The sequence below is a fragment of the Tyto alba genome, unplaced genomic scaffold (genome assembly GCF_018691265.1).
Source record: "Tyto alba isolate M040663 unplaced genomic scaffold, T.alba_DEE_v4.0 Super-Scaffold_12, whole genome shotgun sequence".
In the NCBI taxonomy this organism is placed as follows: domain Eukaryota; kingdom Metazoa; phylum Chordata; class Aves; order Strigiformes; family Tytonidae; genus Tyto; species Tyto alba.
The window spans coordinates 7,322,955-7,350,261 of record NW_024881274.1 but is presented as its reverse complement, the minus strand read 5'-3'; the positions used below and the strand labels follow the sequence as shown (position 1 = coordinate 7,350,261).

Here is a 27,307-nt window from a genome sequence, read left to right as displayed (position 1 = left end):
GGGATCCTACCGAGTAAGAGAAAAGCATCGTGATGCTGAAGGCTGTTCCTGGCATAGCGCCTTGCTCAGTTTCTTTCCTCTCAGACTGCAGATGGGCATTTTCATGCTCTTCCAACCTGCACCCAGCACAACATTCAGTCATTGCTTGAGCTTTTCTTGTGCTGGTAACTCAGCTGCTCCAATTCCCCAGATAGCCTTCATGATGCAGCTGAAGTCTAAGACCCGAGTGGAAGAGTAGACACAAAATACTAAGTAAAAAGGTATCCTCACTTGCAGCTACTGATATAGTGAGAACAGGGGCAGCTTGTGTCAGCTCATACTGGCGGATCTGGCATAGACAACCTGCAAATGCTCCACAGTATTTAAGGATTCAGGATGGAGTGAGAGGTGATTCAAGCCAGGTGTTTCAGCTCCAAAATGAATATATGTAGCTAAGTCCTCTGCGTTTTTCACTCAAGTGTATGTGTGAGTGCATTTCAAGAGCTAGAGAGATACATTAGGACACAAATAGAAGTTAGGCAGTAAGACATTTTGAGAGGATGCCTGGTTTGTCTATTAAAAATGAACAGAGTCGAGCACTATGCATTTTCCACTTATGTTTATTTGTTTTCTGTAGCCCACTGACACAGCTGGATCTGGCAATGGAGCAGATTCTTTTTTCCTTAAAGTGTCTATGTGACATTAAGTCAAGGCTAACACTGTAGTCAGGCATTTAGAGAGGACAGCAGCAGAAGCAATGAGAGATGTTGGGAGGAGGCTGTACAGGAGGGCAAGAGGGGCAGGGAGCACCTTCCCTCCCACTGCCACAGTGGGGACAGGGTGCAGATAGGCATATCATCTTTCTGGTTATATGTACCAGACAAACACAGCACCATGCAACACAATCTGCAGCTGGAAATGGGTGGAGAGCAGGATATGGATAGCTACCGCAGTCTGCTTTTTCAGAAGTTATGTGCCTCGGAAATGCAGCTGCCCGTGGCAGGGAGCAGTCTGATGAGTAACCAGGCTGTCAGCAGCTGGGACACAAGCTCTCAAGTGGCATTTGCTTGCTGAAGGGAACCACAATTCTCAGGATGCATCTACTGGGATAAACCTCTCCCTTGGAGCCAGATCCACTCTGCTGCATTTCAAATGGAGTTCAAGTATCTAAAATACCATGTAAAGAGCCACCTAACTATTTGCTTTGCAGGAGGTGGACTACCGTGGCATCCTGACAGGTTAAGGTTCCTTCCCAGGGTGCCTTCCCTCCCAGCTCTGGCCCAGACCTGCACCTACCATGGCGACTTGCTGTTCAGCCTAGCTGAAGGCAACACCACCTCAAACATCATTTCTCTTCTAAAGAAAGATTGGAAAAATACCTTTTCCTGATCGCACTCTGCTGCTAGCAATTCCACCCACCTCCCACCCTTCAGCTCAGGTACCACACAGCCCACTGCCCCACGCGGCACACAGGTGTAAAGGCTGGACCATGGGTACAGGTGGCACACACAGGATCTCTCCCTTTAACTTTGTTTCACCCACTCACAGACCTTCCAGCACCTGAATACTCCTCTGCCAAGTGATTCCTTCACCCCAAGCAATCCGCACAGCAGCAGCCAACCCAGAAGTCTCCACAATGGGGGGTGACTTGTGCACCCCGGTTTGCTCTTTGCTCAGCCCTAGAGACTGAGAGAAAGGCTTTGGAAAGGCAGGCTGGCTCCTGCAGCCAGCACCATGCCCTTGTCTCAGCCAGTTACTGTACAAAATGGACAAAACACACACACATTATTTACAGCCTGTTTTTCACATGATGGAGCAGCTCTTGGCTCGGTCTTTCCTGATCTCTGTGTCATTCAGTAAGTCCGTCCTGCCAGGCATCTGTGATGCCCGCTTCAGTCCCCGTTTGGAGTTGCTGCGCTTCAAGTTCTTGTGCACCCTGTTGACCGAGGCAAGTGTGGTCACATGAAACACATCCCGTACGCTGTTCTCCGAGACCTTGGAGGAGCACTCCGCATAGGCCACTGCCCCAATCTGTCGTGCCAGCGCACTGCCCTGCGGTCCAGAGAGAGTGGGAGGAAGAGGGAAGAAGGTTAAGACACCAGTGCTCTGCAAGGAGCATCCATTCATATCACCATCAGCCCTGTCTTCGCTGGCACCCCTACCAAAGCACCGTGGCACAGCCGGGAGCGTCTCTCTCACAATGCTTACTCATTTTCTCTCTAAATAAAATGCAAGTGTCTGTGAGAGCACTGGACTCTGAATCACTTGCGCTTTCCAACTAACGTGGTGCCACCCCTAAAGCTGAGGGCCTGGACAGCCCTTCTCCCCATGACAGTCATCTGGAACCTGCTCTGCACAACATGGAGCCAGGCACAGAGCGCAGCCGCTACTGCACTGCACCACAGAGACCGGGTCCTCGGGCCATCCTGGAGACACTGCTGGGTCTGCTGGGGGCCACAGCAGCCCAGGAGCAGACCCTCAGGCCCCCCAGCTGTGGCTTGCCCCCCACCCCGACAGTGCTGCCTCAACACAGAACCCGGGCAAGAGAGCCACTTGGAGCAGAAAGAGCTGCACTGAGCTAGGAGATGCAGAAGCACAACACTTCTCTTTATCCAGTCTAACTTGTCAAATCAAGCATCTCCACCACCTTTGAGGAAAGACTTTTCAGCTACTAACCAGGAGGCTGTTCAGCAGAGCATCAGGAACAAGTCCAGGTCTGCCAGAGATGGGCAAAAGAGTGCTCTAAGCCAAGATCAAGCCAGCTTCAGACCAAGATCTGGGCACAGTAGGTCATTTGTTGCTGAGCTTCCTTGTACTGGTACGTCCTGTGGAAGAGTCCCCACCTCACCTCCACAAGCCCTACGGGAATGGCTGCTAAAACACACCTGCTCATGTGTCACGGGGATGAGACGCTGCTTGGAAAGCTCCCGGAGTGTGTTTAAGTCTGTCCGCATGTCCAGCTTGCAGCCAACCAGCACAATCTTCGCGTTGGGACAGAACTCCTGAGTTTCCCCTTGCCACTGCAAAGGAGACAAGAGGGAGAAGGTACTCAGGGGCTGCTGGTGTACGAGACACTTCAAGAGGCCCAGCAGCACATCCAGGTTAGGTTAATTTAGGCTGCAGGCAGCCTGCGAAAGGGTCAAGGTTGGAACAACAAAGGCAATCACAGAGTCTCGGCTCATTGCTCCCAGCGCCGTTCTAACAGGCCAGAAGTCCCAGCCAAGATCCACCTGGAGGGAAGGACAGGCCGGGAGAGTTGCGCCATCAGTTCCTACCAGACAGCATCACCCAGCCAAACGCCTCACCGCCACGGCAGAGCCCGCGACTCTGGCCCGTAGCTTCTGCTCCCACCAGCAAATGGCATCTCCCTCTCCCCCGCGGGAACGACGACTGCAGCAGCCGAGGGTCCCAGCACCTCCTGACCATCAGCGTGTGCTGCCAAGCTGCCCTGGCTCGTTTCTGCACAGGACCTGGAACCGGACCAGTCAGGGTACCAGGACTGCTACGGGTAGCCGCTGCAATGCCACTTCCAGGTCTCTTGCCTTGGACCTGCAGTGCCTGGTGCCAGCACTGAGGCTGGTTTTGGCCCTGCTGCAGCCCGTACGCCCGTATTTCGGGAAGGGGCACAGGCAGTGGTGGTCACTGCACAGGCAGAGGGGCTCTCGGAGAGGGGGCAGGCCAGGAGCGGCTCTGGAGACTGTGCTGAAGACAGGGAACACAGGGACAGGCAGCTTTCGGTGTTCTGAGCATAAAATGAGGCTGTAATGGGACTGAGTTTGGAAAGCAGACCTCAGAGGCCTAGACTATGCACTCTGGTGTGTGTGGCTTTTCCAAACAGGGGTCACAGCTGTTCGGAGACCGATCAGCTCATCAAGGCACTTTAATGACTGCCAGAGGCAAGGACAGGAATGGTCAGAGTGCTTCTCAGATAACTTTATGCTCACTTGTTCCAGATACGCCCTGCAAACCTGTTAAGTCTAAGCTGCAGTCCCCTGCACGATGCCACGGGAGACCACTCATGGGTATGACTGTGGAAAATTAATGACCACACAGTCTGGTGCACAGATCCAGGTCTCCAAAGGTAAACCTCACTGGACCTTTTGAACCACAGTCAGCAGGAAGCTCTTTGCACAACACACTCATTATTTGTTTATTATTGGGAGTCACATGTTAAAGACATTAAGATATTCAGAGCATAGCTACAGCCAGGGAAATAAAGAATTGAAGCAATGGAAGAAGGCCAGGGCAAACATCCACTTCCTTCACACTAATGGTCCCTTTCAGCGCTCCAAAAATGAATGCCCAATGTGCAGCTGAGTGTCCACATCAGTAAATAAAACCATCACCTGTGACCTCTCTGTGCAGGAGACCTGTACAGCCCCATCAGCATGTCAACACCCTGGTTACTTATCTAGTGTTTCTGAAGTAGGAGGCAGATGATAAATAGAGATTACCCACTGCTAAAGACATCACTTGGAATTAGCAACTGCCTGCTATGCTAACTGATGGTTAAGCATATACCCTAGGCAATTAGAAGGGGAAAGAAAAACAAGCCCACAACCCCGTGTTCTGGGAGATTTCTGGTGTCACAGCAGCACAGCGTCAAGGGCTAACACACCCACAAGAGAAGGATGATGCGGTTCTTTTGGAGCTGGAATTCAAACACCCTAATTTACATGAAGGATGAAAATCCTCAAAGGGATTGAGCTATAGGGTCTGCTCTTTACAGGCTGTCTATAATGACATAGGGCTCCCTGGTTTATGGAGAGAGGTACAACCCTCTTCTCACATGACTGGTGTCTTAGGGAGCCTAAGATCTGCTGCGCTATCAAGAATGGTCAGAATGAAGGTACCACCACACAAAAACCTGCTTTGTATGAAACGAAGTGCTGCTTGTTTGCATTCTCTCAGATGGTTCCTTCCCTTCAACTGTACATGGTATACAGGCAGCCCAGGAATCAGAAGGGCAGCAATAATAAAGATTTCCTCTGCTGAATTAGCATTTTTGCCTGAGGCTTGAATTGGGATTGTTATTTTCCTTATTCATCTGATATCAAAAGCTAAAACCCATTTCAACTTCATGGTGTTTTAGGAATTTTCATCACCTCCATAGGCTGCAAGCCTGCACCAAAGGAAACAAGGCATCTACTCAGAGGCACTCAAGAAACCCCCTGCGATTTAGGTAGGGTTTATTTTAAGTCACCGTATCAAAAAGACATTGCCTAACAGTACTCAAAGCATCTGTGAGGCTGCACAGATAGGGAAGACCGTGCACTGAGCAGTGTGGACTCACATGAAGAGTGTGCAGAGACACATAAATAAATCCCAACCCCAGCTAATTATTGATGGGTTTGCATCTCATTAAGTTACAAGTGATTTGCTTGCATTATTACTCTGCTGACTCCCAAGCTGAGCAGTGAATTCTTTCAGTCAACATGAAACACGTCTCCCACCACCCAGAACGGTTGGTACCCGGGACCTGCTTTGAAAACGAACACTGAGCCATTGACCAAGTTATCTGAAGGGTCTTTGTCCCCTCACCAGGACACTCATGAGACACAGACCCACTTCTCAGCCCTCCCAGCAGCTGAGTAAGAGGCACTTGCTTCAGCACAACATTTGGCAAAATGTGGTGAGGCCAAGAGGGCAGTCGGTACAATGGGACTTGTTCAGACAGTGGCCAGTCCAGCCCCGGCAGCCTAGGGCTCACAGGGGAGAGCAGCTACAGGAATCACTATTCTGTAGTGCTTTTCACGCCTCAGTGTCTCCGAGAGCTTCACAGCCAAGATGCCAGCCAAGACCTGCCGCTGGGACGGGATGTAGCCGCCAGCGAGCTCACTGCAGCTTTGCTGCACAGCGGCGAGATCTCACTGAAACCACAGCTCCCTGAATTTCATGGAGGGAGGCAGGCAACGGCCAGGGCCGAGGGATGTGAGTGGCCAGGAGACCATTCACCCTCTGCCCTGGGCAGCATCCTGAGTTGCTGGACTTCATGACACCTCAGAGCAAAGCCTCGCATGGGAACTGTTCCCTGGGTGTCCCCTCCTCCCCCGGAGTATGGCAGGCAGGAACCAGCCTGGAGGCCAGCCAGCGGTGCTCCACAGTGGATCCCCAGGCCTGGGGGGCTCTCCGGGACCTGCCAGCTGGAAACCTCTGCTTTGCTGACAGGCGCTAACCTGCAGATAGAAAACTCTCAGCTGCGAACACGAAGCATGGCCAGTCAGCTCTGCCAGGGCAGACAGTGTCCAGGGCCCTGCGCCTGCATGCTTTCCAGTCCAGTGGCGTTGCGCCATCTTATTTTATTCATTCATGGGCTTGAAATTCAGTGCCATAGCTCATTATTCTTGTTGTCAAGCTATAGGGAACTGACGCTGTCTTTCATACTGTGCAGATGCTGAACTGAGGGAACATCCAAAAACCCGAGCTCGCTAGTTGCATGGAAGCAGGCACCAAGGGCCACATCTCAGCTGCTGCAAACTATCCATAGCACACTCGTGGTGGTTATGCTAACAAGAGGTGCACAACACTTTCCAAGGCCTCAATGAAAAACAGAACAAATGTCCTACATTTCTCTCTGTCCCCACATTTGTACGTGTGCATACACAAAGACTCCCCACACATGTTGAAAGCTACTATGAGCTATACCATTCACTGGGCTCCTTCCAAATGGAAATATTTTGCTTTCTGCACAGACGATGTAGAGGAGATCGGCAATGGCTGACCATCCTCATCTGACCACGCAAACTTCAGCTAAAGCTTGGCCACAGGGCAGAGCTTTCAGCTCTGAGGACAGCCTCAGGGAGCAGGAGCCCCAGGGCAGCTCCACATGCTGCTGCAGAAGACCCGTCCCGCTGGCCAGAAGACATGCCAGGCACTCACCTTCTTGAGCACACTGTCGAGGGTCTCCGGGCGGCTGATGTCAAAGCAGATGAGCACTGCATCGGAGTCGGGGTAGGCCAAGGGACGGACATTATCATAATACGCTGAGCCTACAGAGAGGAGTGGGAGGAGAGTGGTGAGAAGAAAGTCTCAACCCACTGACTGCTTATTACTCAAACCGGCAGGCTAGAACCCCCAGCCCGCTCTGCCAGGCAGGGATCTTTAATTCCAGTAAGAACTGGAGACACTGCCACATGACACAAACTGCTCTGTTGGAGATAAAGGATGTTGACCCAAGCTTTTGAGCAGTGACCAGCCACCATTAAGTTCAGCAGAGTTTGGATTGCAGAGGACGTGGTCCCTTTGTTTAGGCATGGAAGTCAGAGGTTTTATCCGTATGCTCTTACATTTATCCCTTTGCAAAGTGGAAATAAATGCAAGTTTTGTATCCCTCTCCCTCCCTAGTAAGCATCTGGCAAGTAAGTGGCAGTGGAGCAGTGCTGCCAGGGCATGCTGGCTCACTGCAGAGCTTGGAAGGACTGTGATATTGTAGAGCTGCACATGCCTCTCTCCACCACTTGCGTATGTATCTTACTACTTGTCATGCAGTTGCTGTACCACTAATGGTGGAAAGGTGTGGCTGAGAGAAGACAGGGAATGCTGCTGCTATTTTTCATCCTCTCTTGCTATCTTTATACAGGAGAGCTCGCTCACATTGACTGTGAGAATTTAAGACAGGTAAAAAAAAGGATCGCCTTTTGGTTTAGATTTGTGCTGGAAAAAGTCAGACAGGTTCTTTTTGGCATGTAAAAGATATGACAGGATTTGGTGAACAAGCTATAAATTAGAGGGGATGGTTCTGTATTCTGCAGGATTTCTCAGCGTGCAGGCAGAGAGCCCAGCCTGAATCCTGCACAGCTTCTGCCACACAGGCACATGAGCACATGCATGCGCGTGCACACACCCCCCCCCTTCAATGCGAATTCCAGGCATTAAAGTCATTGTCCCACAATGTTTTTATTTGAAGTGCATTCTGTGTGTGATTGTAGATGCCTCAGTAAACAGTAATGGAGCAATCAGATCACTGCTACTTAAAAAAACTGTTTTGGTTTTATATTTCTTTACAATGGCCTAAACTTCCTGGAGGGATGAGAAGCAGATGTTTATTTATGAAAAGGGGAAGCAGAGACACCAGAGTCCTTGTTGAATCTGCCTCCTCCAAAAGAAGGGTCGCCCACCCCAAGGCTGAGGAAACCGGATCTGCTTCCTGCCCTGGCCCCTCGGGATGCCTGGACCCGGCACTTTCCCAGCCTGGGAGGAGGGTGCAGCACCCAGGCCGGCTGTCAGGTGGCTCCTTGGTGAAGTTCAGCACCTGATGAATTATGGATGATGGTGGCTTGTGTTTCCGGAAGGACGGGAATCTGCCTGGGATATGCATGAGAGGAGAACAGGCCGATTCTCTGCAGGGGCCCCCACCCCGGCTCTTGTCTGCACAGGGGCTCACAACTGATGTAGAGCACAGAGGGAGGTACAGCCCCTCCAGCACAGCTCTGCACACCAAGTGCTCTGCCGACACCCCAGATCCCTCGGCAAGACTCAGCCAGGAGAGCAGACCTGTCCGTGACTGCCCCTTCCTCTGCCCAGAGCCCACATAGGGCAGGCTGAGGGCTGACGTGCTGTCATCCCAAACCCTGCCCAGCTCCAGAGACTGGCCACCCGCTCCCCCCTTGACACCAGCTCACAGCAAGATACCAACAGCAGCACCACTGGGACCACCACAGCACAGAGCTCAGGGCATGCTCCAGCCAGCACAGCCCCAGCTGTGCCCATGCAGTCCCCACTGCCCTCACGGAGCCTGGGGCAGGCACACTGGGATTCGATGTGCATTTGGATTCACAGCATAATCAGCTACAGGTATCTCCAGCTCTTGCAGACAGCCATGCTGCTGCCAGCCTGAAGGAGCGAAGGCACTTGCATTCCCTGTGAGAGAAGTCGCAGCCTGGGTGTCTTCCTGCAATGTCACTGGTAAGAGAAGCCACTGGGATCCAGTACAGAAGAAACAAATCCTGATCTCTGCAGAGCCCAGCCCTCTTCCTAGAGAGAAAGTCATGTTCCCTGCATGGAAAGGAACCAGTCCGTGTGCTGCCTTGGCCAGGTCTGGGGACACAGGACACAGGCTGGTGCACAAGGAGGCACAGTGAGTCAGGGCAACCCAGACATGGAGATACCTGACCTCACTTCAGGCTCAAGCTGCTTCAGTTCACGACTGGCGGAGCTGGCACCAGTGAGTGATCCACTCCCTCCCACGCTCCTGCAGTGCAGCAAGGTGACCCAGTTCCACTGAGGACCAGGCTGCTTCCAAAGGCAGCACCAAGCTTAGCAGCGCTAAGCTCCCCTCTGAACTGTGTTTTCAGTCTCGTGCCCAGTATAAGCTTACCAGTTGGGATGCAAGATCCAGCACCCACCTGCATGCTTGGATTTCCTGGGTCCTTTATCTGAGCCGCGCGCTCTCCCTCATGCACGTAAGGGTACCAGCCTCCAGACAGGCTCCCAAGCACACGTGTGCTGGTGGAAAGTGTTCCCACACACATCCTCTCCCTGCAGGTCCTCAGCTTTACATAAACACTGCAGATAAATCTGCCCCCTCCCAGCCTGGGAACACTCCTTTTGCAAAGGTGGTTTTGGCTCCCTTCAGCACAGACATTGCCACAGCAAACTGTATCATAGCAACCTGCTGCTCCGCTCCACAGCCAGCCAGCTCCTTGGCGGAGGCCTGCAGCGCCGGCGTGCTCGGGGCACAGCCCCTGGGTTACCCTGCAGAGCCACCACAATCCCCACCCCAGCGCCAGGAATCATGCTCCCACCACCTGGGACCACAGAAGGAGAACCCCTGTGCTGGCGGGAAGAGCTGAGGGAAGGGATGCACTAGGTCACAAACTTCATTTTCTTAAGGAGATCAAAATTGCCTTTGAATTCATTAACTTTCTGCTCCAACTGCAAAGTGCAGGAGCAGCCCCTGGCACCTCCGTTGGTAGTTCAGCTCACCAGCGTTCAGCTCTGGCAGGGGGAGCAGCCAGCACCCATGGCCTTGGAAACCTCTGCCTCACCCCAGGAGACTGATGGAGACCCACGGTCAGTGCTGCCCCGCAGGGCAGGAGAGCTGCTCTGCTCCAAACTTAGGTCATCTCCAGCTTGCTTTGGAGATGTCTCTACTGAACCAGGAAATTCTATTTGGGGGATTATGCTATTTTTGCATCTATTACTTTCTCACTGAGTATGACAATTAAAAGAAAACAAAAAACAACAACAAACACAAAAGCCTCAGTTCCCTCAACTCCAGGTCTTCAGTTTTATTGATTCTGAGCACTTGACACCTTTCAGATACTCCAGCAAGACACCCCAGAGACCCACAGTCTGGCACTTCTGAACACACACATGCACACTCACACACCACACACATCCAAGGCTTGTGTGTCTGCAGATCCAGCCTTCCTTTACTGCATGAGTCATTCTCCCACTTGGCACTCAGGTTTGCAAGAAACAGGACCTATCTGTTTGTGATTAAAGAGAGAAAAATGGAGCAAGCCAAAAAGCAGCTTAAAAATAAAATCCACGTGGTGGTTGTCTGAAAGTCAGGGGCAGATACAGCCAGGAGTAGCTCTTCTTTCCTGTCAGCTGGCAGCCCCTCGAAATGCCTGGCACTGTGACTCACAGATGCCGCTCTCAGGCAGGGGACTGAAATGTGCTGTTTCATCTATACCAACATAGTGTTAATCTTCATTTGTTCCTTATTAGCTGTTCTGAGAGATAATGAGCCTCCTCACATGGGCACCCTCAATCCAACAATAGCACATTACAAACCAGGAAAGCAAATATGCATGCAGAGCCATGATCTGCTCTGCAAGGGGCTCCCTCAATCCCAGCCAGCTCTGGCTTGAAACAGAGACAAGCACTGCCAAGGCTTAAATTTTTCAATATCATACTTGTCTCGGAGGGCTCACTGTAAATTCTCCCCATAGATCCAGCAACCCTGTTGTGCATGCTGCTTTCTGCAGGGACAGCCAAGAACATCCTTCACGGAATGAAGCAGAAATTCATCCCAGCTTTCTGGAGTGCTGCATCCACAAGCCCAAAGAGTTTCGGGTTGCCTCCCCACACAGCGGTGCCAGACGAGCAGCAGCCTTTAGAGACCACAGAGAATGTCGTCTTTGCGAGACAAATCCCACCGCCAGTTCAGCCAAGCATTTGTCTGGAAGACATAGCTATCAAAACAGGACCAAGGTGCAGCTGCTGTCTCAGCATCCTCTCCCTGTGCATGGCAAGAAGCTGGTACCACCTCTCGGCCAGCATCAGACCTGAGGAGACGATCCCCTCCACTGCCACAGGTCCAAATCACCCTTCACCGAGCTTCACCAGCTGCGTGGACCTCCAGCGCTTCCCAGGGCAGGGGCTCAAACCCTCTGAAGCTGCTGTGTACCAGCACACACGTTCAGCATGTCCTGAGGTTAAGCAGGGCTTTCTGGAGCTGAATTCACAGCTCCAAGTGGCCTTTTGTTGCAAAGAAATTTATCTGAGTGATTGCTGACTAGAGGCAAAGGCCCTGGGTGTAGAGGCATGGCGCGGAGTCCCCTTCTCATCCCCCGGGCTGGGCAGGGATTCTTTCCTCCGCACAGCTGGAGCAGAGGTCTGGTGCGGGAGCAGGACGCTCACCTTCAGCCACCGCACGCTTTCCTCACATGAGTGCTCCATACCTGGTTAATACTACATGAGATGCCAGTGAATTAACAGCTTTCATGATTAGTCATTCCTCTGCCAGGCAGATGATGATGAAGGTGTTAATAATAATATATTTTATTTATATCACACCCTTATGACTGAAAGGGAAATCTCTGTACGATTCACAGACGTGCTGGGCAGGGAACAAGGCACCCAGCGCGGCGGGCGGGCTGGGCGCCCCCCACCCCTGCCCCTCACCCAGCTCCACCGGAGCTCCCGGGTAGGGCTTTGAACAAGCTCTCCCAGCTCAGGCAGCCATTTGCATGAAAAAGGCACACATCCCATGTAACAGCCCAGCTATTGTGTCCTCCCAGGGCCCATCAAGGGGAAAGCATAAAAATGCTGGATTGAAAACCTGGCCATGAAAGAAAGGCCAGAAGTGGCAGCTGTCCCAGACACCCCAGTACAGAGAGGCGAGGCCAGTCCCCATGGTGAGCCCGCAAAAATCTCGGCTGCTTTTCTGAGACATCCAGGGCACTCCAGAGCTGCCATTTCCTCTGCAGATGCAACGAGAGGGCATGGAGTCACCCTAAAATATTTCCCACTATTAGAAAAGGGGAAATCAGCCCAGAGAAACAATGGCAGAGTTTAACAGCAGAGAGTGAAGAGGAATGCAGCCTCAGGGAACACTGGAGAGCAGCAGTTAAACAGCCCCAAAGGTCGTGCCCAGTCCCTTTATCCTACTGGGGACAGACTAGGAAGGAAATTTTTCTTCTGTGGTCCTTTTATTCAACTTAGCTCGACCATACAGTGGCCCAGCCAGCACCTGTGGGAACAGGCAGGTCACAGACCCAGCCCAGGAGCACCCCGACCGAGCGCACAACCAGCTCAGATCTCCGTTTGAGAGGATGAAGCTGCCCATGCTGACACATCGCTCGTGGAACCCACAGCCACCTCTGCCTCCTGCGTGGCCTGTGACACGGCTCCAGCGGCAGCCTCTCTGGGGTTTCTGTGGGTGCATCCTCCTTGCAGGATCCCCCAAGACATCCCCTCCTGCAAGGCACCCCATTGGAGCCAGGGAGCTGGGCCTCCCAGAGCCCAGGAACAGGCATCTCCACCATAAAGGACTTCTCAGAGATGACTGCTCACTTAGAAGAAACCATGAGCTTAGTAAACTGCAGACACAGGTCCTTGCCTTCAAGATTTTAGTTGCCTTTACAAAGGCGGAAGACAATGTTTGAAGAGCAGTAGCTCAGTGTGCCTGGCATACAACAGAACAGAATATGCGAATGCCCTCCTCCTTCCCTGTATCGTAAGTGCTGATGTGCTTTATAAACAGGAGACCAGGCAATTAGCCATTGTAGCCTCCCAGACTGCAATAGTTGCACATCAGGGAGACAATGATCTGAACCATCATGAGTTCAGAGACCGACTTCATCCTCCCAGCATGAAATCAGACCCTCTTTCCTGACAGAAAATCAGAGGATTTTTCTGTTTGAAGATTGATAAACTACAGCAATATTCCCAAGTACCCCACAGGTCTCCACTCAGCTCAGAGACAGGTTAAGGATTCCCTGACCCTGCCTGGCTGATTATTGTCTGGAAGGGGAGGATAATGCAGATCCCACTGATACAAAAAACATGCTTCTGACACTAATACAGTGCTCATTAGAGTCCAGCCCAGAAGAGTGACAAGTGGCAGAGACAGGAATTAAAGCACTGGTGACAGACTCAGAGATACTGGTAACAATGGGCTCTGGCAGTATTGCTGTCCAAAGCCCAGAGCCAACAACTCCAGGGTCACAATTACAAAAGAAGCAGCAATTAGTGGCATTAGAGATTAAAGTGAGTGGCAGTAAGAGCAAAGCAGACCTGGTAAAATAGTCAGAGCCACCACCGTGGCAAGATCCACGCCACAGCAAAAACCTGATTGTCTGCATGGGAAATGCCAGGCTGGTAAACATGGACTGCTACCCCTGCCAGCACTGAGGTGCCCCGTGCTGCTCGGGGCTCCCTGGGTCTGCCCCAGCAACACCACAGCCAAGCAAAGCTGGCCACGGTTTCCCTCTGAGAGGCCATCCCCATCTCAGCCCAAGGGGCAGAGCATTTTGCATTTTACCACTGCATCCCCTGCATCTTCTCACAGAAGCCCCTCTGATGGCAGGCTCTGCCACAGAAGGAGATCCTGTCACCCTTCCAGGCAAGGTCTCAGAAAGGTTTTACCCAAGTGAAGGTCACAATTTGTTCTTCAGAAGTTCAGGTATGACAGCCCCCCATGATGTGGAGGGCCCCAACTATCAGACCCTGTCGGGCAGTAAGGTCAGGGTCAAAGAGTTGACTTGCAATGACACAAAGCCCTGTCTGCCAGAGAGAAAGTGGGCAAAACCAGGACAGATGAGGCATCCCACCAAAGCTGGAGGGAGACAGGGATCAGCAGAGGGAACTGCTGACCACTACTGCAACTACCCCTAGTCCAGCCCTCCGAGGGACACCGAACATGGCATGGACATTGTCCCCAGGACTTTTACAAGTTTCTCTCATGCCTGGACCGTGATGTTTCTCCTGCTTGTGCAACATCACTGCAACCCACTGAAGCATAGGAAAGGAGGAAACTTCCATGGTAGGGAACAAGCACTTGCCTGGAAAGTGCATGACAGAAACAACAGCTAATCAGCTTGGACAATTAACCTCTGCTCCTAATTCTTATGATGCACGTACAAAAGTGAGTAAATTACTAAACAGTCCAGCTGACATACCTTCAGGATGGACATGATCAGGATTAAGGGAATGGCATTTGTGTGGGCTGAGGTGGCATTTCTGGGCCCCTCTCCAGATCTTATTACTGGAAACCTGTCACTCAGGAGGAGGCTGTTCTGCTGGATATACCAGCAGATGAATCCCCACCTCATGCGGGCATAGGGTGCTTCTGCTTTATCCAGATCCTGTGCCATGTCTCACACATGCAGCTTACAGAGGTTCAGAGGAGCTTGCTCAGATGCAAACCTCACTCTGGCAATTGGGAGGCAGCTCTGGAAGCTCCTTGTAGAAGTCCCTGCTGGCATCTCTGGGGGAGCATCGTGTCTGGGGTTGGAGGGCTGGGGTTGCAGAGGCAGCCCGAGTAGGTCATTCAGGCTTCTCATAAGCGTGCTGGAAATCGTACCCGTGGCAGCTGACAAGGGAGACCAATGGGAGCCAAAACTCCCTTCCTGGCACTCTTGCCACATCACAAGGGCAGTTGGGATTGCCACAACCTGCCTGTCATCCTTTCTGTGGAGAACAACAAGGACTAGGAGTGGCAACAGATTCCCACGGCACAACCAGCACACTGTCTTTGGGGAACATGTCTGAGGGCTGAATGAACACAATTATCTTTATGCAATGTTGCACATTTCAGGTTTGCTGTGCATAAGCAGCAGATCCCTCCCTAACTGCTTGACTACCAGATAAGGTTTCTCCCCACAGGGAAGGCTGGGCCTGTACACTTGTGAAGTTTAATCAAGTGAAGATTTTATCTTCAGGATCTGGTGCAAAAGGAAAGCTGCACCCATGTCCTCACCACACATCCAGGGCCCAGGTTGACCAGCTCCTTCATCACTCTGCCTCCCTCACTCCCACAAAGACTCCTGCTGTCCCCCATCATCCACCCCAAAGCACACCAGCACTGTTTGGTGAGGCAAGGGAGGCATGCTCAGCACCACCCTGGGGGAGGGCTATTAGAAAGGCAAACCATCACAGACAGGGGATGGGGCATGACTGCTCTGCTCCAGGGTGTTTCTGCAGGTCTGTTTATGTGATCGCCTCGATAAGGAGCTTCCACTTGCCCTATCAGCATTAAAGCAGCATCGTGGGTGCCACAGAACAGCCAGACTAACAGAAGAAACAGGGAGAGCAGAGCGATGCTGTGCTTATCCACAGGAGAGAGTGGATCACATCAGTACCGTGGAAAAGGGTCGGCATCAGAGGTGGGAACAAACCCACCACACAGAAAGACCTTCCTTGCCTACAAGGTCGCAGCAGCCAACAGGGTCGGCTGGTTGTTGCTGATGGCACTGTTCCTACTCAGCACCCCCCATGACGCCCAGGACACCCCACAGCCCTGCAGAGGCTGAGAGTCCCGGGTCCGTAGGGGAGAAAGGACAGATGCTGCCACAGAGCATGCTGCCCTTGCTGCTGGGAGGTTCAGGAGAAGCAACCTCCATCCCTGAGCCACACAGCATCACAACAGCCCCGCACCATGCCCAGCCCAGTGAGATGATCCTCAGGGGACTGTCATGTCATGTCTTCTCAGGTCCATCCTCCACCCACTCCAGCATAAGCATTTCTGCTGCAGCTCTTTAAACTTATGTCTGACTGGTTGCTGACCTGCCTGAGAATGTGACCCAGCTGCACATATTTTTAGGCTTAACTACGTATTTGTGCTGAGGCAAAACACAAGTATGCTGGTTTCAGGCTCCAGCCTCAACAGGGAGCATGGGAGGAGCTATTTTGGTACGGAAAGGGCAGCTCCACATTTTTTTCTCTGCCTCAGAGTGCAAGTGCCATTGAACTCTTCCCAAGACAGAACTTGCTCTTGCACTTTGGAACTGGCAGCCATGGCAATCCTGGAGCTGAACGCTGGGAATCCAGGCACAGAGAGCCTCAGCATCCATGGAGATGCCATCACTAAACTCAGCCCCTTTCAGCTCCTTAATCTCATCAACATTCCTCAGTAGTTCCCCTAAAGAAGGATCTGTTATCACAGCCTGTAGGTTCCCACACAGGCCATACCAAGGCAGACTGTTTGCTGAGTACAGGCAAAGAGGGAGGCGGAGGGAGATTTGCAACTCATAATGTTATTCTTGTCTTGAAAGCACATCTGCGCAAGAGACAGAAGCCCCGGCGAAGGACTGGCAGGAGTGCAACTCCCCTGTTGTGAGCTGCGGCACAGAGGGAGGAAAGCAGCACTGCTGAACCTGTAGGCACTGATCTTCAGTGTTGCAGGTTGTGGTAGACACTGTGGCTCTCGGCAGCAGTGCATCCTGCAGGTCCACAAAGGACAGAAAAGTCCACTCCAGCAGCTTTGCAGGATGACAGTGATCATTTACAACGCACAGTGCCAGGCCTGGGCAGCCCCCTGAGCCACTGGCACAGCTGCCCCTACCAGAAACAGGCATCTCTACTCTGCACTGGGATCTGCACCAGCAAAAAGGGCACCAAGCACATAAATAGCCTCAGGTCACACCACTGCTTTGCCTGCCTGCACTCGGAGGCCACAGACACAGAAAGCAGGCAGAGCCTCCCAGCATAAAGGGGATGTGAACTAAAAGCAGACAACTGAGCCCAGACTGCCATTCACAGAGTAGCTTCCTCCTCATTATTATTGGAAACAAAACAAAAAAAAAATCCAACACCTAGGCACAGAGCAAAGCCCCAGACCTGCCAGCACCCCGGCGTTCTGAGGCATCGGGCAGCAGCATTGCCTGAGACCATCTCTCCCCCTGCTAGTACCCAGCACTGGGCAAGGGGCTCTGCGGGGTCACTGGGGTGGTGGATAGGCGTGTTGGGCCAGTCCAGAGGGGTGGGCAGCGGGTCCTGGCAATGCCCGAGTCACTGTGGGAATGCACCGAGAGCTGTTCCCTGAGGAGGACATCAGCCGGTGCTGAACTGGAGACCTGCTGAGCACCACAGCTGCTCCACTCCAGGCACAAGAGCTCCCAGCGTGGGGCAGACCCACGGACACTCCCTGGTCCCATGGGGAGCACAGCTACCGCACTGCTGAGGAAAACCTACCTGCCCAGTGCACACCTACTGGTAATTGCGCTCCCTTTCACTCCTCTGAAGCACAGAAATGAAACTCGCCTACTCTTTTGCAAAGCATTGCTAGTGATCACAAAACCATCCACCCTGCCTCCACCTGGCTGTGAGGAAGAAAACTCTTCCCGACAGGTCTGGGGCACTGGCACTGCGGGTCTGGGAGGCACCCAGCCCTTTGGGAACAGCACTCCTAAGCCACCAGGCATCCCGTCGAACAGGAGTTTCCCCCCGCCACAAGGTACTGGCGCCATGCAGAGGAGTTGTTTCTGTGCCGAGCACATTTGGCCAATAGGCAGCAAAAAAATAATTTACCAGAATGGGAGCAGAATAGCAGCAAAGCATCATCTTCTCCATAAGGCTCACGAGCAGAGGTGCCAGGGCATGGCAGGTCCCCAGAGCCAGAGCCCTGTCCACCCAGTACAGCAGGCAGAATCCACACCCCTTCCCTCACACACAAAGATGTCAAACTGCTTTTTAATGGAGGCTTTACAAAACAGCATGTAGTACAGGCTTTCAGGGGGACGGAAGGGACCGGACATCCTTGCTGTGCTGTAAAATGGCACCTGAAGCAATTTTACCAAAATAGTGTGCCAGAGGTGGGACTTAGAAACAAACACGAAATGCAGCCAGAACCTGCAGATGATGGACGAAGCGTCAAGCTCAAACTTGGTTCATTTTTTTCCCTGGTAGGTTCCTAGATCTAAGGCACTTCAAACGGTGCAGAGTCCTCACATTTGCCCTGAGTGGCACAGATTTCATCCTTGTGAAGGATTCTCAGTGCTGGAGAGTTTTCAGAGTCACCTTCCAGCCTCAGAAAAACTAGTCAATGGAAAAAGGGTTAAAAGACATTTAAAGGAAATCAGAAGTCCCAATACAATTTGGGAGCCATTCAGTTCTCCAACACCTCTGTCCACCCTATGGCAATATTTCTTGCTAACTAGATTTACTGCCTGCCAGCTGCTAATGTCACAGCCTGCATTTGCCACTTAGCAGGAGGGGCAAATTCAGCCCGAAAGGCTGCATTTTCCAATGCACTTGTATCAGCTGGTACTACGAGCCCCAGGGAGCAGACAGCATCCCCATTTGTACAGACATTATCAACGGGACTTCGGAGTGGCCAGGTAGGCTGTGGCCACTCTCGGTTGCAATAAAGGGAGTTTTCCAGGAAGACTGCTCTTGCCCCAACACCCATTGCTGGATGATGCTCAGCTTACCCTGTGCAGCTTCCAGAGTCTCCAACCACTTTCACAACTAACTATATGCAGTGGGGAATTAGGAAAAAAAAAAAAAAAGGAAAAAAAAAAGCCAACCAGGAAAAAAAAAAAAAAATCAAAAGTCAGTGTCTCTGTCCAGGTCTCTTCTGGTTTCTGGAGGAGACCTTCAGTTCCCATTACTTCTCTAAGAGATGGTGAATGTTTAAAATATAAAAGGCAATCCTGACAGGAGGAACAGAGAAGTTTCCCAGCACCTCTCCTCCTGCTCTTGCTGGGAGGGAATTTATCATGAACAATAAGGCCCTGCATGCGAAGCTGCTTAAAAGAGACAGGAGGTAGCACAGAGACAAGGGAAAGTGCACCCCAGTGCCTGTCATTCTTCATGAGGAGGGCAATTAGCCACTCAATCCCTTCAGCTCAGCTGGTTCAATTCACTATTGTTCAAAACTTCTTTTAACAAAGCTCCTGTTTACGAGTGACTCCAAAGTTGTAGTGAAAATTCAAGAGCAGCTTGCAGTCTACAGCTAAAAATATAATTTTGATTACTAGGGAAAATTGCCTTGTATTGCTTTGCAAGGACTGTTTATTGAAGAACTAGCTCCTGTGTATTTCAAATCAAAGCTGCAACAGAATGGAATGTATCTGGAAAACTATCTAGCAAATATCTACAACAAAGCTGTTAAAAAGGTCTTACATTTTTCATAAGAAGGGAGAAAGAATCAAAGTCCACTTGCTCTTGGCTATAGCGATAAACATTATACAAACTTCTCTTTTGTTGAAAAGGGTAAAAATGAATGCGTGACAGCATCAGATGCAAGTATCAGATACAGAGTGTCCTTTTCTTTCAACATTTGTAAGATCAAAGCCAAACATTCTGGAGAATTCCTAAAAAGCAGGCAATGTATCAAGCATGCTTCCGCACTCTCAAAAGGTGAAGTTTTTCATGTGAAGTACAGCCACTCAGAGCAAACCATTCGGTACCTAACAAAGATACCCCACCCAGTCCCTTTCCACAGGCGGCAGAAGTCCACGGTCTGGAAACCCCCACAGCCACAGGGATGATCAAGCTGCGGGCGTACACACAGGCGTGCCCTGGTGACATGCAGGGTCAGCCACCCCTCACTCCCAGCGCACCCCAGCCTGACTCACCCCATCGGAGCAGCTCCAGGGAACCCTCTGCAGAGAAGGCCCCCAGGTTGACCAGGATGGCTTCGCTGCTACCACGTCTGAGAGGCTTCAGGCAGACACGTCAGCCCAGCACCATCCACTATGCAATGACTTCCACGTCGTAGCCACCATTCTGTGCTTCAAGCACAGCTCCCAGTCAAACACTGAGAGCCAATCCTTCATCCACAGCTCCAGCACCACGAGCTGCCCTGAGAGCCAGCATCTTTGTGGCTCACATCATAGCACATATCATGCAGGCAAAGCAAAAGACCTCTTTTTGTTTCAGGGAATAAAAAGCAGAAAAAGCAAGGTCTTCTTTGTCGGGAGGCTCCAGAGCAGACTCAACAAACACATTTTACATGTTAGAGCTAATCCAAGACTCAGTAAAGGCACTATTATAGGTAGAGCTGTGCTGATCTTACATCTGCAAATTGAAGGCTGTAAAAGGAATTAGAATATACAAGAGCAAAGAAAGTCCTAAGTCACATTTCAATTTACTACTGCTCTTGGACACCGAGAAGACTTCATTTGTCATAAGGACTCCAGAAATTATGGGGAGAGAGCATCAGCAAGCCTGTGATGTAGGTACACCAACAGAGCACAGCATTCAGCTGCACCATGTGTATGCAGCAGTCCAAAAAGGTTGCCAGAGGTAAAGGAAAAGGTGCACACGAAGTTTGCTGGATGCCAATATTTTTATTAGCTCTGCATCAAGCACTTCACTTCCAACTTGCCACCTCCACAGAAAGGCAGCGTGAAGTTCAGGAAGGGTCTTGGTGGGCTGACAGCTGTGCCTGTGCCTTCCTGCAGAATCACAGCCGAGGACACAGAGGCAAAACCAAACCAAACAAAAAAGAACCCCCGACGCTCTGTCGCAGAGCCATGAAAGGACAGCGCATTCCCACAGCGCATTCCTCTCCAAGGTGAGGTCTCTCCCTTCTCAAGACGCGCCTCGCCTCTTCCCCGTTCCTCCCGGCCTCGCCCCGCACCCCCGAGCTGGTTCGGTCCTTACCGGGCTGCGTCCCCAGCCCGGCACGGATGGAGCGGGTCTAGCGCGGAGCCGCGCGGGGGGGCGCCCGGCGCGGCGGCGGGGGCTGCCCGGGACCCGGCCGGGGAGCTCGCGGGCGCTGGGCCGCGGGGCGCTGCCCCAGCCCGGGGGCTCCGGGGAAGGGGGGAGACCCTCGGCCAGAGCGACGAGCCCGGCCCCACCGCCCCCCCCCCCCGCCCCGCGCGGCCCCCGGCCCACCTGAGGTGTCCCACATGTTGAGCTCGGTGCGCTGCTTGTCGATCTCGAAGCTGGCCGTGTAGTTCTCGAAGACGGTGGGCACGTAGCTCTGGGGGGACGGAGGGGAGAGCAGAGGTGAGCCGAGCCCAGCCCCGGGGAGCCGCGCCCGCCCGCCCGCCGCCCGCCGCACCTCGGGGTAGCAGTCCTTGGCGAAGACGTGCAGCAGCGCCGTCTTGCCGCACTGCGTGTCCCCCACCACCACGATCTTGCAGCGCGCCAGGTGCCCCTCCATGGTGCGGGGCCGCGCCGCCCGCGCCGCCGCTTTACCGGGACGGCCCCGGCCTGGCCGCGCCCCCGGCCCCGACGGCACCAACCAGGCGCGGAGTGCGGCCGGCGCTGGGCAGGGCCGCGGCCCCGGGAGCCGCCCCCCCCCCCCGCCCCCTCGGGGCGTCCCCCCCGGCGGTAGCCGCGGCTTGTCGCGAACCCGCCGAACGCGGCGTGGGGGCCGGAGCGGGCCTCTCCCGGGACCGGGGCCGGGGCCGTGATGATCGGGACCGGGCACGGCCCCGCCGGGGGCTGCCACCGCCCGGCCGCCGTCCCCCCCCCCGCCCGGCTCCCGCCCCGCCGCCCGCCGCCTCCCACCGCTGATACCACGGCGAGAGGGCCCGATCCGGCGCGTCCCGGCACCGCTCCGGACCGGCGGGAGAGACAGCAGCCCGCAACGGCTGCCGGTGCCTGCACGGGAGCTGCCCTGCTTCCCACCGGGGCCCTCCAGCCCCGGCGTTGCTAAAGGAGCGGGGCTTGTTCCCCCGAGGAATTTGGCAGACACGGGAACACCCCGCATTTTCGCCAGCTCTACGCGAGCGTTAAGAATCCTGTATCACCGGTGTCCATGACCGTGTCATGCGGGTGGGGGCAGGAGACCGGGCTTACGTACAGGCTGCACCAGCCCAGGCCTGGCTGCCCAGCCTTCTGCAAAGAGGGCAGCAATTTCTGCTTTCCGTCCCTCCCCAAGTACAGACCGTGCATCTATAAATTACAGGCAGTGATTTTAATTAGAGGAATTATTGAAAAAGGAAAGGCCTTTCTGCTGCTAACATTTGCTGGCCACGCTGCAGAAAGATTTACCGTAACGGCAAACTTTCATTTGTCAGAAACAAGCTGTTTGTCACAAAATGCAGCAAAAATAGAGACAATGAAGACAAAGCAAGTCTGAAGAAGTGGAAATTAAAATGTTTTGGCAGCGAAACCAGATTTATTAATGGACTGAGGGGGCAGTTTGTTTTTGCTGAAATCGCAGTCATTTTTCATATATAAATAATGGTACTATGCGTGAAGTTGGAATGAGTAAAGAACGGAGACATAGTGCAAGGCATGTTGCCATACAGCTACCCAGTGGTTCTGAGTGCTGCTTTGCTTTCTGCTGGGACTGCCAGCCAAGCACTGGCTGGGATGTGTCAGCCTCCATCAGCGTGCACCTTGGAGAGGTCATGGGCCACACAGGTCCCGTGGCTTGGGATGCACCCCTGGGGCAGGAGCCAAGTGCAAACGGGGCTGAAGGTGCATCCTTAGCACATTCAGCTGGTCAAATCAGAATTCAGGTCCCCCCCTCATCGCGTACCAAACAAGACCTGAGAACCAAGAGGATGACGCTGTCCTGGAATCACTGTAGCATAGCTCAGGTCCTCACCTGGCCTGACTCCTGCATTACATGGGCCAGGAAACTGTTGTCAGTCAATTCCTCATTCTGTAGCTTTGCCATGTGTATTGCTGCAGCATCTCTCCATGCCTCCCAGTCTTGCCTTAAGCAATGCGATGAGTAACTGTCACATGCTTGTTTCCTTCCACCCTCCCCAAGGAAAGGAGCTTGTGCAGCACTGTGTCATGTTTTGTAAGCCCTGTAGGGTTTTTGGCCTTCTTAGATGTGTGCATGTTGCTCAGCTTTTATGTGAAGGAATGGAAGGAAAAGCTCATTCTACTTGCAACTGCAGGTAAAGGAGTGCTGGGTGGCCATAGGTGTCACCTGGAGCAAGCTGTTCCCATGGCCAACACCCTTTCTTCTTAAAGCTTTTCACCATATTTCTTAGTAGGACTTAGGTTTTTTGCTTCCAACCAACAGATTATTGTGACCCTAATTCAGAGGAAGCAGGGAACTTTCTGTAGTGAATACTCAAGACCTCTGCAAACCCGCCAGCCACATTTGACTTCCCACAGGGAGAAAAAGCAGCTGAGACTGCGTTTTGCTGAGAGCCACTTGGGGCACTGTCACTGCTGAGCCTTGTGCCCCATTTGGTGCAGTGCACCTTTTGGCAGGCAACACTTGCAAAATATGTCAGGCAACCTACAGTCACGGTGTAAATTTTCAGAATAGGATGCAGAGAGAGACATGCTGTGACTATCACCACGTATGGTGAGGCGACAGATGGCTCCCACACATTTGCTCCTGAAAATACTTCTCCAGTGGCTAGATCCTCCCTTGCTGATCCATGCTCACAGGGATTTTAATTGCTATTATGAATTAACTTTATTGTGTTATATTTCCCGTACAAAGAAGCTAGAAGGCATCCTCAGGACGTGTACTAGGGAAACGTACTGGGAGAAAACAGCCTTTACCAAAGGACCCACAACTTGGAGCCTGTGACATCTTGTTCTTGTGCCTGCACAGATCGTCAAAGACTGGTCATCTGCAGCCAGTCACAGGCTCTGGACCTAATTTTAGACATGATGAAGCAGATGAATGTAGCAAGTGAAGACTCTCCTGTACTCCGTTGTATGGTCATGACCCCTGAACAATGCATGCATGTACCTAATGAGAGGTGCACAAGCGTCACCCCTGAGGACACAGAGATCACGCCCATCACATTATGCAGTGACACTTTCTCTGTATTTTTATGGTGCATGCATTGTTAACTTCGTTTTCTATGCCATTTGTCTCAGTCTGCAACATCTTATTTCCACAGGTAAGCTTCTAAACTGGGACAGAAATATGGGACACAATTTCTCATCAGATATAGTCTTAAGTATGTTTTGGGGTTTGTCAAACATGTGAAAGAGCTAGAAACTTGTCAGGCAAACTGTAGAGTATTGTTAACTGTTAACACTCAGTAGTTAAATCATTTAGTCCCGAATGGTGTGTGATTTGATGGCTTCCCCTGGAAGGTGAATAGGTAGAGAAGCAGTAGAGTTTGAACACATGCAGCAAAAGATACAAATCAACAGCAATTAGGAAGGTTAAAAGAAAGAGAAAAAAAAATCCCAGTCAAATCCTTTCATGTGTCCAGCCTGTTTACATTCTGTGCTAGAATAACGTTGATCTGACTCACTGCTGGCATTAATGAAGTTTGCACCTCTGGGTGAGCAATTTAATTTATCTCAGCAAGCCAAAGCTCATTATAACAGTCCATAAATGCTATCAGATGAAAGCAGCATCCTTCAGCAATCCCAGGGATTAAAGCAAGGAGGCATTCAACTGACAAGGCTTCTGCTGGAAAGACTGCAGTCAGAGCATGTGTGTTACAGGCTGAGGAGGCACAATACCTCAATTACTGCTGCAGATTTCTCTGTGTTGAGAAAGTGATCTGGAGCTGCTGCAACACTCTTCTGGAAGTGAGCAGCTCCCTTTTCCCCCCTCTCTCTCTCAGGACACCGCTCCTTAGGATTCATCAGGCCCAGCAGCAGCTGGAGAGAATGTGGGGGTCTGGGAGACGCCACAGGTTGGCTGCTGGTTGATCGCTGTCCTGCAGGAAACAAGAGGCTCCTCGGAGGGGCAGGGACTTGCAGCACCGAAGGCACACAAAGAGGGTCAGGGTGGGAGGATGAAATGGCTGATTCTGTCCCTTTGAGTGTGGAAACCTCTTTGCCACACACGTCCCCTCCCACGCCAGATCCAGCTACTTGAAATGCAGCTTCCACAGCGGCACTGGCCTTCCCCTCGCCTTGCTCTGGGACGAGGCCGTGCAGCACGCACACGGCCCAGCGTGCCCCTTCTGTAAGGGCTGCCCGTGCCAGCACGGCTCCAGCGCCGGCTCCAGCACACAGCACCGGCTGTTGGGCTGACAGAGCGAGCCCAGATGGGCACTCCCTGACAGAGGTGCTCGGTGGAAATGGTTTCTCTAGCAGTAGGAGTGATTTCCATCACCTTCGTGTTTGAAATCACTCACCAAAATGAGGTATTTTCAGTTGTGCAATTCTTTATCACGTGGAGAGTGGTGGAGATGGGAAGGGCGGGGAATGAACAGAAACGAACCCTCAAAACTCCAGTTTCTTTCCCATTTAGTTTCAAATGTGAATTGCATATCCCAAACACAAATCAGGGAAAAACGGTTTTCCTTTTAAAGTCTTCCTTTAAGTAGGCCCAACACAGTGCAGTGGCATCCTTCAGCTGCGTGTGCCTGGGCTGGGTCGGGGCCATCCCTTACACCCAGCGGGGCCACAGGCCAGTGGGAAGGTCCCTGCTGTGGTCTGGGGAGTGGGGCTTCCCACGGGGGCTGCCCCAGCTGGGCTGGGTGCAGGAGGGTCCTGGGCTCTGCTGCCCTGCTGCTGCACACTTCTGTGTTTCAGTGCCACACTTACTTTTCCTCGCAAAGCAGCTTATGTGCCCGTGGTGAGCAAGGGGAAGGACAAGCAGCTGGCACTGGGGACGTGCCGAGCACTGAGGCCCTTGAGCAGCAGCAGAGTTTCCAGTGGTGCAGAGAAAACTGTCTCCCATTGCAAAGCATGCACCATGCTACCTGGTCCTGCATGACATATGATTACCCAATCCCTTGAAAGCCACGCTGAGGGGAAGTTTATGCGTTTTCAGCAAGGTAAGACTTGCTGACCAAATAATTGGCTTCTAATGGGTGCACAGCACGTGGCTTTGCTAAGCCTGTAGTTTTGGGACTATACTTGTCTGTAAATTATTGATACTGTGGTGTAAGGTTGAAGTTAAGGAGGAAGATTCTCATTTCACAGGATTTCTCTAGGGACCGCAGTACAGAAGGTGCCTGACTCCAGGGGAAGACACGGTGGGATGCTGTTCTGTGCACACTTGGAAACCGGCCTCGCACCGGCCGTGCCACTTGCTTGTGCTGCGCTTCCTCAGCCTCCGCTATCTGGGTTTGTGCGGGGGAAGATGCTGGAACAGCCTCAGCCCAGCTAAGGCAGTGTTCTTTGTGGGAATGATTTGCTGTGCTGGGAGGATTTCTTCAGTCTGCTGTCACCACAAGGAGTGAACTGATGTTCACTGAGCATTACTTACCACTTGACAATCACCTCCATTGTCTCTGTGATCAAAACAGCAGCACAGGGAAGTGTGGCTGTGAGTGGCAGGTACGTCTGAGGGGTTGTGCCAGGTATCTTCCACCCGCTGCTCTACCTGCCAAATCTAAATGCAATTTACTGTGATATGGACACAGTGTCATCCAGGAGGCACAGCATTCCCGATACATGCGCTACAGCTGGGAGATCTCGTCTGTGTCTACCTCTGTGCACATCCCAACACTCTGCAGACACAGGTGATGAAAAGGTAGAACAAAGGCAGGAGGAATCTTTCTCCTGAGTTCCCAACCAACCCAGACAGACAAATCAAAGTCAGCACTTGCTGTAGATCCAGGATACCCAAATATGCAGCCCTAAAAACATCACTGTGGGCCCCAGCAGCCCATGGGGTCTGCCTGCAGCCCCACATCCCCTTCCAGAGGCAACCCCCTGTGCTGGGCTGCAGCTGGGGGTGGCCTGGGAGCGGGTGGTCTCGGGAAGCAGGGGCAGCACCAGGAGATGGTGGCACCAGGTCAGGGCCTGGGCGGGAGCGGGAAACCTCAGCTCTGAGCGCTCCGCCTGCAGCTGGGTGTGGGGATGCCCCACGGCGGGCAGTCAGCCTCCAGCCCCGAGTGGGGTCTCAGGCAGCCTCACTGGGTGAGGGAAGGCTTTTGGGGGCCTGGCCCTCCTGGGGTCCATCCTGAGTGAGCCCTGCAGCCAGGGCTGAGCTCCCACAGGCAGCTGACTGCTGACCAGCAAACTGCTGCCAGGCTTTCTTATCTCCTGTCTGTTCATTGTTCCAGTGTCCTTGAGAGCAGAGGAGAGGGACTGTTAGAGCCCTGTGTGAAAATAAAGGGAGGTGGAACAAAGAGCTGGGCAGGATGGGCTGGCACTGCTCCTGCTGCAGGCACATCCTCCTCACCCCCCAGCCAGAGTCTCAGAGGGAGCAGCAGGGGCTGTGAAAAAGCAGCTGGGGAGCTCAGGGTGAGGTGCAGGGCTATTGGGAAGCTGAGTGCCTGGGAGAGGGATAATGGGAACAGTTTCCTCAGCAGCCTGTGCCTACCTCTGGCTGTAAATCACAAGTCAGCACCACACA

General features: G+C 52.6%; 1 protein-coding gene across 1 annotated transcript; it reads right to left on the bottom strand.

Annotated features, from left to right (window-relative positions):
• Positions 1-581: 581 nt before the first annotated feature.
• RND2 (Rho family GTPase 2) lies at positions 582-21,317 on the bottom strand. The gene is made up of 5 exons (XM_042787489.1): positions 21,164-21,317; positions 20,995-21,082; positions 6,859-6,968; positions 2,865-2,999; positions 582-2,031 (listed from the first exon to the last, which is right to left on the bottom strand). Exons 1-5 carry the CDS (start codon positions 21,263-21,265, stop codon positions 1,783-1,785), a joined length of 684 nt encoding a protein of 227 aa, XP_042643423.1. The 5' UTR covers positions 21,266-21,317; the 3' UTR covers positions 582-1,782.
• Between the last annotated feature and the right edge of the window lie 5,990 nt (positions 21,318-27,307).